We start from the raw sequence: 15,598 nt of genomic DNA, 5'->3' as shown, positions 1-15,598 counted from the left end.
CCTGCCATGGTGTGTGCTCGTCCACTGATAGTCGGTACACTCAGAACAGAGGGAATCATCTGGCAAAAATGTCACTTTGCCTGCTGTGTTCAAGGTTCCCATTCAACCAGATATTGTGAACCTAGTTGATCCCAACTTGCGCAGAAACAATAGACAGCCCTGTGCTGTCAGTGGATTAGCAGGTCATCAAACCGGTGCTGAGCCGTGGGGTTCTGGCAGAGCTGCGGCTCGAATGCCCAGTGTTCGAAGCGGTGGGACTCATCATTCCCGCCAGGGTGCTTTTCAGTATGTGTAATGGGGGCCGCGTGTGTGCACCAGCCAAAACTGGCACTGTTGGCACTGCAGAGTGAACACAACCCAGAAGCCATATGCCGTCTGCTCTGTCCTGGCTGCCTCGGCCTTACCAGCACTGGTCATGTCTAAAGGTCATCGTAATGAGGAAGTTCCTGAACTTCCTTTGGTGGTTGAAGATAAAAGTGGTTGAAGGCTACAAGAACACCAAGAAGGCTGTTTTGCTTCTTAAGACACTTAAGGCCTGGGATGATATCAAAAATATGTATGTCTCTCAGGGAATGAGAGCTGGCAAGGGCAAAATGAGAGACTGTCATCATATCTGTTGCAGGGGACCTTGCATCATCTGTAATGAGGGCACTGGCATCATCAAAGCTTTCAGAAACATCCGTGGAATTATTCTGCTTTATGTTCAGCAAACTGAACATTTTGAAACTTGCTCCTGGTAGGCATGTGGGCCATTTCTGCATTTGAACTGAAAGTGCTTTCTGCACGTTATTGAACTTGTGGCATTGGGTGTAAAGCTGCCTCCCTCAAGAGTAACTACAAGCTTCCCATGCACAAGATGCTCAATACAGACCTTAGCAAAATCTTGAAAAGCCCAGAGATCCTAAGAGCCCTCCAAGTACCCACAAGAAGATTCATTGCAGAGTCCTGAAGAAGAATCCTGCGAAAAACCTGAGAATCGTGTTGAAGCTAAACCCACATGCAAAGACCATACGCCAGAACACCATTCTTTACCAGGCCAAGAATCGTAAGCTCCAGGTGGATAAAGCTGCAGCAGCAATAGAAGCCAAATCAGATGAGAGGAGGGTTCCAGGCAAGAAGCCTGTGGTAGGGAAGAAAGGGAAGAAGGCTGTTGGCGTGACGAAGCAGAAGAAGCTTTTGGTGGGGAAAAGGCTGCACTGAGAAACCAGCAGCTAAAAAGAAGCCCGCAGAAAAGAAACCTACAACTGAAGAAAAGAAGCCTGTGGCATAAACAAATTTGTTTAAGGTCAGATCACTTTGGACAGCTAATTTTGAATAAAAACCTGATCAAATGCAGTGATAAAGCTGAAAAAAAAAATAAAGATGTTAGTCCACTGTGTTTTGGACTCCCTGGTTTCTGATAAGAGATCTGCAGTCATGAATGGTTCTTCCCCTTTATGTAACCTATTGATTTTTCTTTGGATGTGTTTAAGATTTTTTTCTTTACCACTGGTTTTCATCAGTTTGGTTTGATGTGTCTAGGTGTGATTACCTTCGCATTTAATCCATGTGGGGTTTATTGGGCTTTTGGAATATGTAAAAATGTATACCTCACACAAAATTTGAGAATTTTGAACCATTATTTTAAAAATACTTTTCTGTACCTGTATCTCTTTTCTTATTCTGGGACTTCAGTACATATATGTTAGACCTTTTGATATTGTTCCACAGGTTCCTGAATCTCAGTTCATGTTTTAAAATTTATTTATTTAGTTTTTACTGTTATGGTTTATTTCATTTAATAATACACTAAAAAGTACTCATTTCACTTCTATTGGTATAATTTAAATTTACAAAATTATTTTCGCAGTCAGGCTTATTTATCAGCACTTTTTTTTTTTAACTTTAATTAAAGTTTATTGGGGTGAATTGTTAGTAAAGTTACATAGATTTCAGGTGTACAATTCTGTAATACAGCATCTATATATCACATTGTGTGTCTACCACCCACAGTCAGTTTTCCTTCCATCACCATATATTTAATCCTCCTTACCCTCATCTCCCACCCCCCACCCCCCTTGCCCTTTGATAAGCACTAAACTATTGTCTGTGTCTATGAGTTTTTGTTTCTCATTTGTTTGTCTTGTTCTTTTGTTGTTTTTGGTTTATATTCCACATATCAGTGAAATCATATGGTTCTCTGCTTTTTCTGTCTGACTTATTTCGCTTAGCATTATAATCTCAAGATCCATCCATGTTGTCACAAATGGCCCTATTTCATCTCTTTTTATGGCGAATAGTATTCCATTGTGTATATATACCACAACTTCTTTATCCATTCATCTATCGAAGGACATTTGGGTTGTTTCTATGTCTTGGCCACCGTAAATAAAGCTGCGATGAACATTGGAGCACGCTTGTCTTTATGTATAAATGTTTTCAAATTTTTGGGGTAGATACCCAGGAGAGGGATTGCTGGGTCATACGGTAATACTATTTGTAATTTTTTTGAGGAACCTCCACAGTGCCTTCCATAGCGTAAAATTTTTTTAACCTTTTTTCTTTCAGTTTTTCAAAGTGGCCAATTTTTATTGATTTGTGTTTAGGTTCATTTATTCTTTCCTTAGCCCTTTCCATTTTGATACTGAATCCTCCCAGTAAATTTTTTATTTCACATATTGTGTTCTTCAGGTCTGAAATTTTCATTTGGTTTTTATATGTTCTGTATCTCTGCTAAGAGCTTTTATCTTTCTAGTCATTTCAAATGTTTCTACCTTTATCTCATGGAGCACAGTTATAATAGCTGCTTTAAAATCTCTATCTGAAAACTCCCACATCTGGGTCATCTTGATGCTGGCTATCTTTTCCTTTGAGAATTGGTCACATTCTCCTGGTTCTTTGTGTATCAAGTAATTTTGAATTATATCCTGGACATCTGTCCTGATACTATGTTATTAGATTCTGGGCCCTGTTGGTTTTTATTCTGTGGAGAATGTTGATGTTTTTGTCTTAGTAAGCAACCAGCCTTTAGATGTCACAAGTTCTGTCTCATCTTATGTGGTAGCAGTTTCAATGTCAGTTCAGTTTTCAAGACCTTTGAGTCTATCCCAGCTGTATTAGTTACTCAGGGGTTAGCCTGGGACTTGGGCAATGGTTTATTATGAGTCCAGTTCTTACAGCCATTTCTGTGCTGCTTTGGCTCTGCCCTGTGCATGCATAGCTCGTGCCAATTCACGTACAGCTCATCTTCTCCCGTATTTCTCCCATACTCATTGGCTCTCGGAGTCCCCTTTTCCTAGTCCTCTGGCCAGAAAGATGAGGTTTCTCTAGAAATTTTATTATAGCTTTCTACACTACCACTGCAGCAATTCTCAAAACTGTTAGAGGAAAGAGAAGGAGGGGGGAAAAAAACAGGAAACAACCCTGTGTGGGTTGTTTCTTCAAGTTTGACTCCTCTCCACAGTCCACTTGCTTTTGTTTACTTTTCAGAGGCCTCCGTTCCTTTTCCTTCTAATCAGTGAGAGAGACTCTATGGTCTTGCTCCATCTCCGCCAGCCCTTGGAGTTTATTCAGTTTTTTTTAACCCTTTTGATAATACCTAAAACTTTGGTAGCAACACAGGAAGTTTAGTCTTCAAACTTCTACCAGCTTTGCTAAAGTAAAATGTTACATTGGATGCAACTTTATTTCATGATTCCAGAGAAATGGTGCATGTGGATGCAGTGTGTGCAAAAAGAGACATACAGACAGTGATAAGATGTGTCAAGATGTTAACAATTGGTGAATGTACACAAAGAGTATACCAGTGCTTATTTACTCTTTCAACCACTTTATAAGTGTAAGAAGTTTTATAATAACAAGTTGATGGGAAACTGTGATATTAATAAATTCTGTAATCTTCGTCACCCTGATCTGATCCTCAGATCAACTTAATGCTAATCTTCAGAGTATTTTTAATTGGTCGAACTAGGACATTGAAAGGAGTTAAATCATTCTAGCCAAAACCGACTCTGAGCTCAAGGTGGCTTTCTGTATTCCTGAGAGAATAAGCACTTTCTTTGGTCTGTTCCTATGTATTTCTTCCCCCATTCTACCTTCCTCCCTTGTTTGTATTAACAAATTGGAAGTTTTGAATCTGGTTCATCTTACCAAAAGTTAATTGCCTGTTCTTTTACTTTAGGCAATTCCAAGCTCGAGTGACTCGGCAAACTCTGTTGGCACTTGAAAAAGACGAGGAGGAGGAAGTGTTTGGAGCCTCTGTACCACAACGAAGCTCACTGGCTGAACTGAAAAGCAAAGGGAAGAAGACAGCAAGAGCCCCAATCAGCCGTGTAGGCAGTGCTCTCAGGGGTGAGTTTGTTAAATGTTATTATGGGAAACTCTTAGTCTCTGGTGGTAGGCAAATTATGTAAAGAGATAATGTATAAATATATATGTAGACATTGTCCTAGTTTTCTGAGTACTAGGCAGCAAAAAGAATGAAGTCTAAGGAGAGCTGAGATCACAGTGTACACTAAAACCAAAACATGTCAGCAATTTTGTGTCTTAATTAAGAAAAACCTAACATATAGGAAACACCAAGAATTTCTGAGTTTAAGAGTTATTAGTTGAGAGAAGATATGTAATAATATAGCAGGTATTGTCAAAGTAAAGTTTACATGTACCAAAGTCTCAGAGAATGTATTAACATGGTCTTCAGTCTTTTGGGGCCAGAAATTGGGCTCTCTTTGTACACCTAAGCTTTTTTTTAATTCAGTGTCTTTTAGAGAAATTTTAAGTTTACAGCAGCATTGAACAGAGGGTAAAGAGATCTTTTATTAACTAAATTTATAGCAGTTAGACATGTAGACCAGGATATTTTTTTTAAATCTCTATCCCTTTCTTGGTATCAACTTATCAATATTTAGAATGTTTTCTGGAGATCCTAGAATTAGAGTGTGTGGAATATGTGGTCCAAAAGAATATTTCATTCAGATCATGATGAGGCTTGATTGTAATAAAGTCACACAACAGAGAATACCCCTAATAAATGGGCTAATTTTAATTTGTCTTCTCTAGATTCAGTACATGCCAAACTGATTTCTATTGATAAAATATTTTAAACTGAGAAATGAAGATTTGGGTTAGATTAGTCTAGAATAAAACTGGACAATGTTAGAATGATGACTGAAGGAAATGTAGAATTTGGGGTTTTTTATATCTGAATAAAAAATTGGAGATAGGGAAAGGAGGGAGAGTATAAGTAACAAACAGAATGGGTTAAAAAATTACTAATGTGATCCATTAAGGTTTTTTTCAGTTGTTATTTTTTAAAATCTCTGATTTTATGATAGTAGAAATAATCGCCTTGATTTGGGGATGAGTTAGGTATAACTCATCTGGCACCTAAATTAATAATTTAAAATTTTAACATGAAGTTTCAATATTTTTCTCCTAGCTCCAAATCAGAACAGAGGACTCCAAAATTCATTTCCTCAACCGATGCAAAGTAATTCTAGAATTACTGTTTTTGATGAAAATGCTGATGAGGCTTCTATAGCAGAGCTCTCTAAGCCTGTAGGCCAACCATGGATTGCACCCCCCGTGACCAGCGCCAAAGAAAACGAGCTGCAAGCAGGCCCTTGGAATGCAGGCAGGCCTTTGGAGTATGGGGTAAGGACTCCTAGATCCAGTGTTAGTTGCCGACATAACAAAAACTTCAGGTTTAGAGAAGAGGGGTAATTTTAGCATCTCTTTTAAATCCTTTTGAATAACTAATTAGGCAATGTCTGCATGTATTGTGTCAGAATGTAAAACTGTGGTAATTGTAGTTTTCTTCTTCATCTCCAGCCTCGTGGCAATACAACTTCTGTTACAACTGTACCACCTGTGCTCCCCAGTTTTACTCCATATGTGGAAGAGACTGCACAACAGCCAGTTATGTGAGTTTGATTTCCAGATATTTTGAGATGGGAATTATTATTTAAAATGGGCAGGGGCATCTATCCTAGTTCCCAAGGGCATTTTCTTCTTTGTAGGGACGAAAGTACTACAATTTTGTTTTTCTTTATGTCTGTATTCCTTTGAGTATATTAGGGCTAAAAGACCATTTGGTGGTATTCTTACTGAGGAATAAACTTAATACGTTTACATTGCTGTAGTCAAAGATAATCACTGTGATTTAAGTGAAATGTTCTACCTTTGTTATTGACAGTAATTAGAAATTACAGTAGTATTGCCTCTGAGAGTTTTTTCTTCTAGGTGTCTTTTTCTTTCTGACCCTTAGCATTTCTCTTTGTAAGAAGAAGTATGATAGGTGATGAGTAGGTAATCAGACGGTCTAATACATAACATTGTGGAGTTCTGATGCTAGATAGTGTTGTGTCCCAGGGCACGTTTCCTCGTAGCTAATCTGTAACCCTCCACTATGTGCTAGGTAGTATAGGAATGTAGAAATAGATAAGGTTTAGAGCACTAATTCTGTCTGATAAGAGCTCAACATGAGAAGCTATTCTTAAGAAAATCATAAGAGCCTTTACAAGGGATCACCTGGAGAAATTGATAGCACAACGTTTATGGGTATTTAATTTTTCTAATGTTTCAAAGCACTTTGTGAAAACAATTATGTCAGAATAAATATGGTATAGAAAACGTGAAACTTTATTTTTATTTAAGCTCTTTTACACGGCTGTCTTATTTGACCTCTGCAACATTTTTCTTTATTTTGGGTTTTTCTTACTGTGTTCCAGGGACTCATCATAGATTAAGAAAACCAGCTAAAATCTGTAATAGGAATTGCAAATATTTTCCCCTAGTTTGTCACTCATCTTTTGACCTTGCATAAAGTAATCATTATAAATATATTTTTAATTTTTATACAATCAAATTTTATAATCTGTTTTATGGTTTCCATGTCTGTCATTCGCTAGGATTACTGCAGCCTAACTAATGTCCCTACTCTACTCCTCCTATTCATTCATTGTGCTGTCACAAGTCTGCAGTGCAAATCTGATCATGTCATTTTCCTTGCTAGCTCCCCATAACCTATGGAATGAAATCCAAACTCCTTAATATTAATTATAAGAACCACTTATGATTTGGCCTCTGCTAGTATCCCCAGTTTTCTCCCACTATATTTAGTCACACTATACTGTTTGCAAGTTCTTGAACTTGTCTAGAATAGCCACCCTTTTTACATTTAGTTTACTTCTTTCTACTTTTTGGCTATTACGAATAATGTTTCTGTGGACATTTCTGTATACTTTTTTGTGTAGACATATGTTTTCATTTCTTTTGGGTATACCTAGAAGGGGAGTTGCAGAGTTATATAGTAATTCTGTGTTTAATATTCTGAGGAACTGTCAAACTGTTTTCCAAAGAGGCTGCACCGTTTTATATTCCCAGTGTCATAATGAGGGTTCCAATTTCTGCACATCCTTACCAACACTTCCTGTTGTCAGTTGTTTTTGGTTATTGTCATTGTGAAGTGGTATCTCATCGTGGTTTTGATTTGTATTTCCCTAATGAATAGTTATGTTGAGCACCTTTTCATGGGCTTATCAGCCATTTGTGTATCTTATTTGAAGAAATGCCTATTCAAATCCTTTGTCTATTTTTCAATTGGATTATTTGTCTTTTTATTGTTAAATTGTAAGAGTTTATATATTCTAGATACAAGTGCCTTATCAGTCAATATAAGATTTGCAAATATTTTCTCCCATTCTGTGAGTTGTCTTTTCACTTTCTTTTTTTTTTTTAAAGATTTTACTGGGGAAGGGGAACAGGACTTTATTGGGGAACAGTGTATACTTCCAGGACTTTTTTTTTTCCAAGTCAAGTTGTTGTCCTTTCAATCTTAGTTTTGGAGGGCGCAGCTCAGCTCCAGGTCCAGTTGCCGTTGCCGTTGCTAGTTGCAAGGGGCGCAGCCCACCATCCCTTGCGGGACTCGAGGAATCAAACTGGCAACCTTGTGGTTGAGAGCCCACTGGCCCATGTGGAAATCGAACCGGCAGCCTTCGGAGTTAGGAGCATGGAGCTCCAACCACCTGAGCCACCGGGCCAGCCTGTCTTTTCACTTTCTTGATGATATCTTTTGAAGCCCAAGTTTTTTTTTTATTTCAATGAAGTGTAATTTGTCTATTTTTTTTCTTTTGTTCCTTGTGCTTTCAGTGTTGTATCTAAGAAGACTTTGCCTAACCCAAAGTCATGAAGATTTACTCCTATGTTTTCTTCCAAGAGTTAATATAGTTTTAGCTGTTAACATGTATGTGATCCATTTTTTTTAATAAAAATTTATTGGGGTGACAATGGTTAGTAAACTTACATAGGTTTCAAGTGTACAATTCTGTGATATGTTATCTATATATCACATTGTGTGTTCACCACGCAGAGTTAGTTCTCTTTCCATCACCATATGTCTATGATCCATTATTAGCTAATGTGTTTTTGTGTTTTTTTTAAGATTTTATTGGGGAAGGGGAACAGGACTTTATAGGGGAACAATGGTCAAATTGTTGTCCTTTCAATCTTAGTTGTGGAGGGTTCTGTTCAGCTTCAAGTTGTTGTTCTTGCAGTCTTAGTTGTGGAGGGCGCAGCTCAGCTCCAGGTCCAGTTGCCGTTGCTAGTTGCAGGGGGCACAGCCCACCATCCCTTGCGGGAGTCGAACCGGCAACCTTGTGGTTGAGAGGACAGACTCCAACCAACTGAGCCATCCGGGAGCTCAGCGGCAGCTCAGCTCAAGGTGCCGTGTTCAATTTTAGTTGCATGGGGCGCTGCCCACCATCCCTTGCGGGAGTCGAGGAATTGAACTGGCAACCTTGTGGTTGAGAGCCCGCACGCCAACCAACAAGTGAGGCAGCTCAGCTCAAGGTGCCGTGTTCAATCTTAGTTGCAGGGGGCAGAGCCCACCATCCCTTGCGGGACTTGAGGAATTGAACTGGCAACCTTGTGGTTGAGAGCCCACTGGCCCATGTGGGAATCGAACCGGCAGCCTTCGGAGTTAGGAGCACGGAGCTCTAACCGCCTGAGCCACCGGGCTGGCCCTTAGCTAATGTTTTTGTGTATGGTATAGATGAGGAGTCTAACTTCTTTCTTCTGCATGTGGATATCCAGTTGTACCATTTGTTGAAAAAACTTCTTTCCCCATTGAATAGTCTTGGTACTGTATTGAAAAGCAATTGACCATTGTGTATGGGTTTATTTCTGGACTCTTAATTTTAGTCCATTGACCTATATGTCTGTTGTTATACCAATACCACACAGTCTTGATTACTATAGATCAGGGGTGTCCAAACTTTTTTCAATGTTTTTCACCAAGGGCCATATGCGGTAAAATACACAGCCGGGCCACTCACTCGAGGTGAAGTACGTATTGCCTCACCTGGTTTATTTAAGTAAACTAAATATATTTTTGGAATTTGCTGTGCGCCAATTAACAATGGATCATGGGCCACAGTGGGCCACGGGCCACAGTTTGGACACCCCTGCTATAGATTTATGGTGGTACCTTTTGAAATCTAGAAGTGTCCTCCAACTTTGTTCTTCTTTATAAAGATTGTTTTGACTATTTTGGTCCCCTTGAAATTCCATGTGAATTTTAGGATCAGCTTGTCAATTTCTGCAAAATAGCCAGCTGGGGTTTTGATACAGGTTGTGTTGAATCTGTAGATCAATTTAATGAATATTGCCGTATTAACAATATCAAATCTTTAGATTCATGAACATGGGATGGCTTTCCATTTATTTATATCTTCTTCATTTTTTTCAACAGTGTTTTATAGTTTTCAGAATACAAGTTTTGCGCTCTTTTTAAAAATTAGTAGAATTTATTTTTTAGAGCAATTGTAGGTTTATAGAAAAATTGTGCAGAAAGTACCGAGAGTTTCCATATACTCCCTCACCGTCACCCTGCATTCAATTGTCCCTATTATTAACATCTTGCATTAGCATAGTACATTTGTTATAATTTGATAATCCAATATCGATACATTATTATTAACTAAAGTTCATAGTTTACATTAGGGTACACTCTAACGTGTTTTACAATTCTATAGGTTTTGACAAATGAATAATGTCATGTATCCATTATTACAGAATCATACAGAATAGTTTCACTGACCTAGAAATTCCCTCTACCTTATTCATTCAACCCTCTACTGAATCCCTGACAACCACTGATCTTTATATTGTCTTTATAGTTTTGCCTTTTCCAGAAAGTCATATAGTTGGAATCCCCCAATATGTAGCCTCTTCAGACTGACTTCTTTCACTTAGCAATATCCATTTAAGGTTCTCTATTTTCTTTTTGTGGCTTAATAACTCATTCTTTATAGTGCTGAATGGTGTTCCACTGTATGGATGTTTACCCATTCATCTGTTGGAGGACATCTTGATTGCTACCAAGTTTTGGCAATTACGTGTGAGGTCTCTATAGACATTTATGTGCTGGTTTTTGTGTGGATCTAAGTTTTCAAAGCATTTAGCTGGATTACATTGTAAGACTAAGTTTAGCTTTGTAAAAAGGTACCAAACTCTCTTCCAAAGTGACTGTACCATTTTGCATTTCTACTAGCAGTGAATGCGAGTTCCTGTTGTTCCACATCCTTGCCAGCATTTGGTGGTGTCGATGTTTTAGATTTTAGTCTTTCTGATAGATGTGTAGTGGTCTCTCATTTTAATTTGCAATTCCTTGATGACATACGATGTTGAGCATGTTTTCATATGCTTATTTACACATTATTTATCTTCAATAAGGTGTATGTCTATTCACATTACTTCTAAAAACATTTATTCGGAAGTTTTCTTTTTGATGCTGTTACAAACAGAATTGTTTCCATAATTTTATTTTCAGATTGTTCATTGCAGGTATATAAAAATCCAGTTGATTTTCTATATATAAGATCATGTCATCTGCAAATAGAGATTGCTTTAAACTTCTGCCTTTCCCATTTGGATGCCTTTTATTTATTTATTTATTTTTTGCCTAATTGCCCTGGTTGGGACTGCTAGTACAATGTTGGCAAGAATGGACATCCTTGTCTTGTTCCTGATCTTAGTGGGGGAAGCATTCACTTTTTCATCATTAAGTATCTTTCTATGGGTTTTTCACAGATGTTCTTTATCAGGTTAAGCAAGTTGAGGAAGTTTTTTATGTATGAAGATACTTGGACCCTACCGTTAAAGGCTCTGAGTCAGTAGATCTGGGGTAAAGACCAGGTATCTTTAGTTGTAAAAAGGTACATAAGAAAATAAAAGGTATATTAGTGATTTTGATCCATAGTCGGAGTTGAGAACATTTGCTCTGTCCTGATTGAGATTCTTTTATGCTTCATTCTTTTCAAACCTGTATTACCACTCTCATACTTCTCCCTCAGCTGAGAATCTTGAACTTTACATCATCAGTCCCTAAATGCTGTCTAACTGATTCTTTTGGGTGCTAAACAGTGGAAATGGGCTGTATTGAATAGGTTAATTTCTTTTCATACACTGAGTTTGATTAAGAAATGGTATTATGAGCTTTAAGAAGTGTACATTAATTTATATCAGAGAAGCTCACACAGGAAAAAAATTAGACAAGACAGAAATGTTGCAATATTTTCATTGAGAAATCTAATTTCAGATGCATCAGAGAATGTACGCCAGAGTAAATCCTCTAAGAGTAATAAATGTGAGGAAAAACTTTTTATTAAAAGTCACAAGCTGTGATATTAGAGAATTTACACGAGGGAATAATTTTGATTGCCATAAGGTATTTGAAAGCCATCTCTGATTATGAAAAAAAGTCTACAAATAAAACATATAAGAATGCAAACTTAGGAATGTATTAAATATGGGGATGACTACCATGAAATGCAACTTTATTGTGTATAAGACAATATTTAGGAAAAATTAAGCCAGGTCGATGAATTGAGGAAATCATTTCCTCTAGAAATAATAAAGAAATCACGTTCTTACTGTGAGTACCAAGTTGATAAAATATTTCAAAAGGCTTTCAGCATGAAGAAGAGATAGGTGTTCACTGTGGGTCATGGGCCTCAGTGTGTGAATAAATGGAATGATCAAAAGGAGATGAAGAAGTTACCAACTGTGTCAGCTCTAGCCGAGTGTTTTCTTCTGAGAATATCATGGAACCTGAATTTGATAGCTTTTTGAGTTTTGTAAGTACAATATTTATAGATATGAAATGAATACATATATTGTTTTGTAACTATTTTGAAATGATTTCCAAATTACAGAAAAGTGACTAGTAGAGTACAAAGAAAGCTTCATCCAGATTCCTCCATTGTTACCATTTTACTACATTTACTTTATTATATTCTCTCACCATATATACGTATGTATTATTTTGTTTTTCTGAACCATTTGAGAGTAAGTTTCAGACATGATGTCTCCTCAGTGTGTATTTACTAAGAACAGGGACGTTCTCCAACATAATCACAGTATAGCTATTAAAATCAGGAACTTTTATCCAATACTATTATATAATAGAGATTTTATTCAGTTTGTCAATTCTCTAGTAATATCCTTTATAACAACAAAAAAAAGAAAACCTGGATTCAAAACCATACATTGTGTATAATGGTCATAGCATTTCTTTAGATTCCTGTAAGGCGGAACAGTTCCTATTTTTGTCCATGTTCGTCACTTTGCCATTTGCAGAGTAAAGGTTACTTATTTTATAGAATATCCTTCAATATAAGTTTGATTCCTCCTAATGACTGGTTATGTATTTTTGGCAGGAATACTACATAAATGATATTGTAGCCTCAGTGCATTACGTCAGGAAGCGTATGATTTTGGTTTGTCTTAGGACTAACGATATGAACTTCGGTCATTTGCTTGGATATTGTCTACCTGGTTTCTCCACTCTAAAGTTGCTGTTTTCCCCTTAGAAATTAATAAATTGCAGAGATAATTTGAGACTATGCAAATATTCTGTTCTTCATCAAATTTCCATTAGTTTTAGCAAGCATTTGATTATTCTTACCTGGCTCAGTTATTGCCATGATGGCTGCAAAATAGTGATTTTCTAACTATTCTGTATGTAGTATTTAATGTTTGGTATTTACTGGAAAGAAGAGCTTTCTTCTCTCTCCCATTTATTTATTTATCTACCTATTTATTTCTTTTAAATTTTATTGGGGAACAGTGTGTGTTTCCCCAGGACCCATCAGCTCCAAGTCATTGTCCTTCAATCTAGTTGTGGAGGACGCAGCCCACCTGAACCGGCAACCTTGTTGAGAATTCACCGTTTAACCAACTGAGCCATCCAGCCGCCCCTCCGGAAGCTCAGCTGCTTCCATTATCTTCAGTCTAGTTGTAGAGAGCTTCGAACCCACAGTCCTGTTCAGAGCTCGCGCACTAACCAACTGAGCCACCTGGCTGTCCCTCCCCCATTTATTTTTTTAAATGTCACTGTCCATTCAAGAGTTATTTTATTTACTGGTTTATCATCTTTGCTATCATTGTTTTGAGCTCTTGTTTCCCCAGATTTGGCCAGTGCAAGTCCTATCAAGTTGTTTCTGTGTTTTTGACATGTTCCCACCATTTTGTGAGCACTTCTTTTTGGTTCAAGAATATTGTCAACGATTTCTCCAAGGATTCCTAGGTTTTCAAAGTACAGAGTTGTATTTATTATAGAAACCAAGGTCAGGGTGCTAGGTATATCCATTACTACTGAGATCATTGCTTTTAGCCTGTCTCAGTGGGTAGAACTAGGAAACACATACTCATATGTATTTGTGTGTACGTATGTGTACATGTATGTATATAACCAGGAATCACACTGATAATTCTCATTTTAATCCAACACCTTGGATTCATTCTTCCCTCTTTCCATATTTGTTACTCTATTCTCCAATTATGTGAAGATCTTTCTTCCATTATTCTAAAAATATTTACTTATTTTCTCAATCCCTAGAATATATAGAAAGGAATTTCAGAGTAGCTAACCCATGCTATTGTGAAAAACTTAACTGATTAGAATTAATATGCATTTATAGTTCTTTTTGTCCCAAATATGAGGGTGTGTAGTTAAAATACTGTGTTAAAAAGTTACTTGGGACAGTTTTTAAAATCATTTTCATGTGATTATGAATAACATAATTAGATTAGTTATTTTCTGTTTGTATTTTGTTTTAGAATTTTTCCACCAATCCTTGTTGATGTTATTTATTTATTTTTGGTTTGCAAAACATTAACATGGTTCCAGAAGTCAAAACATACTGAAAGGTATACTCAGCAAAGTAAGTCATGATTTTTAGTTTATAGACATACCATAAAAATCCCAACATTTGCACTTTATAACAATGCAGCATCATTACTGAAGTAGTACAAATTACCTTCCATCTACCTATTTTTTTGGGTGAGGATAACTCAAGGGTATAGAGGGAAGCATGAGATTGTTTTTCCTAATGTTTCTAAAAGGGTTGAAATTCCTATCTTCTATGCTCATTCATGAACGTGGAATAAGAATAAGGATAGTTCCCCCTTATTTAAAAAGAAGATAGCTGGTTATTTTATATATTTTAACATATGCAAAGGCAAAAAAACACATGTTCATCAATGGGACACTATACCACAGTGCAGAGAAATGGCCTAGAGCTACATTTACCAGTATGATTGAATCTCACAAATACAATGTTGATTGAGAAATCTGATCATAGAAAACAAACAATACAATTCTATTTAATAAATTTAAGTGGTATAAACAAATAAGTTTCTTAGAAGTACATATATAGCAAAACTATAAAGAAAAGTAGGGGAATGCTAGGCACAGAATTTAGCACAGTAGTTACTTGGTGTGAAACAGTGGTCAGAGCAGGACACAGAAAAGGCTTTCAGCAGTGTTGACAGTATTCTCTCTGAAGCCTGGTGATGGATATGAGCCTTCAGTCGTTTTTTTTTCTATCTTACATACATAGAATAGATGGCCCTTTGTGTGAATTATATTACAGTTTGAAACAGTACTAGTGTTTGAATAAAACATCAACACATCACGTTCTTTTTTCACAATAATACGTGATTGACAAAAAGTATAACTCAAGTACTTTGGAATCAAGGACCAGTTGTATTTGAACAGTAAGATTTCATAGTGTCTTTATGTTATTTTTAATCATTTTAGGGGTTCATGGAGTGTCTAACAGTAAAGGCAGAACAACCTTGTTATACTAGTCAAATACTTCAGAAATCTACTCAATGCAGAAATTTTAGAACATTAAAAATTAAATTACTTGACTTTATTTTTGCTTCACTGGAAATTTCCACATGGCATATCATTAGGAACTAAGGTTTTAAAAAAATTACTGTTTTAAAGAAATTGTTATTTTTTTCTTCCAGGTATTGCCATAGTATCAGTGTAAGAAAACCTACCTTTGTTAAACCACTAATGTGCAAAGTATGCCTCCCTTTAAATGTTCACGATGCAAACATTAGTTAACATATTGATCCCTCTCATGCCAAAAAAGAAAAACCGCTTTTCTTGAATGTTGGTTATACTAAAAGACAAATTAATATTAATCTTGACTCCAGTTTCTGAAAGTTACAATTCCTCTTTAAGCACAATTTTTATGTTGAACTGGTATATGTAAAAGTAAACTGAAATGTTACCTTCTCTGCTCTGGGAAAGTTTGTTTTAAGGTTG

At 36.7% G+C, this 15,598-nt stretch overlaps 1 protein-coding gene and 1 pseudogene across 1 annotated transcript in view; both read left to right on the top strand.

Moving 5' to 3' along the window:
* Positions 1–15,598, top strand: part of BUB1B (BUB1 mitotic checkpoint serine/threonine kinase B) — a 64,508-nt gene that overhangs the window by 15,298 nt on the left and 33,612 nt on the right. Inside the window, exons 6-8 of the mRNA XM_019725498.2 lie at positions 4,160–4,329; positions 5,417–5,631; positions 5,809–5,900. Of these exons, the coding sequence (XP_019581057.2) occupies positions 4,160–4,329; positions 5,417–5,631; positions 5,809–5,900 (477 nt within the window). The remainder of the gene's footprint in view (positions 1–4,159; positions 4,330–5,416; positions 5,632–5,808; positions 5,901–15,598) is intronic.
* On the top strand, positions 7–1,270 carry LOC109444243 (large ribosomal subunit protein uL4; annotated as a pseudogene).

Source organism: Rhinolophus sinicus, linkage group LG03 (genome assembly GCF_036562045.2).
Source record: "Rhinolophus sinicus isolate RSC01 linkage group LG03, ASM3656204v1, whole genome shotgun sequence".
Lineage (NCBI taxonomy): Eukaryota > Metazoa > Chordata > Mammalia > Chiroptera > Rhinolophidae > Rhinolophus > Rhinolophus sinicus.
Note: the sequence above shows the minus strand (reverse complement) of the source record. Positions and strands in the feature narration are given on the sequence as shown.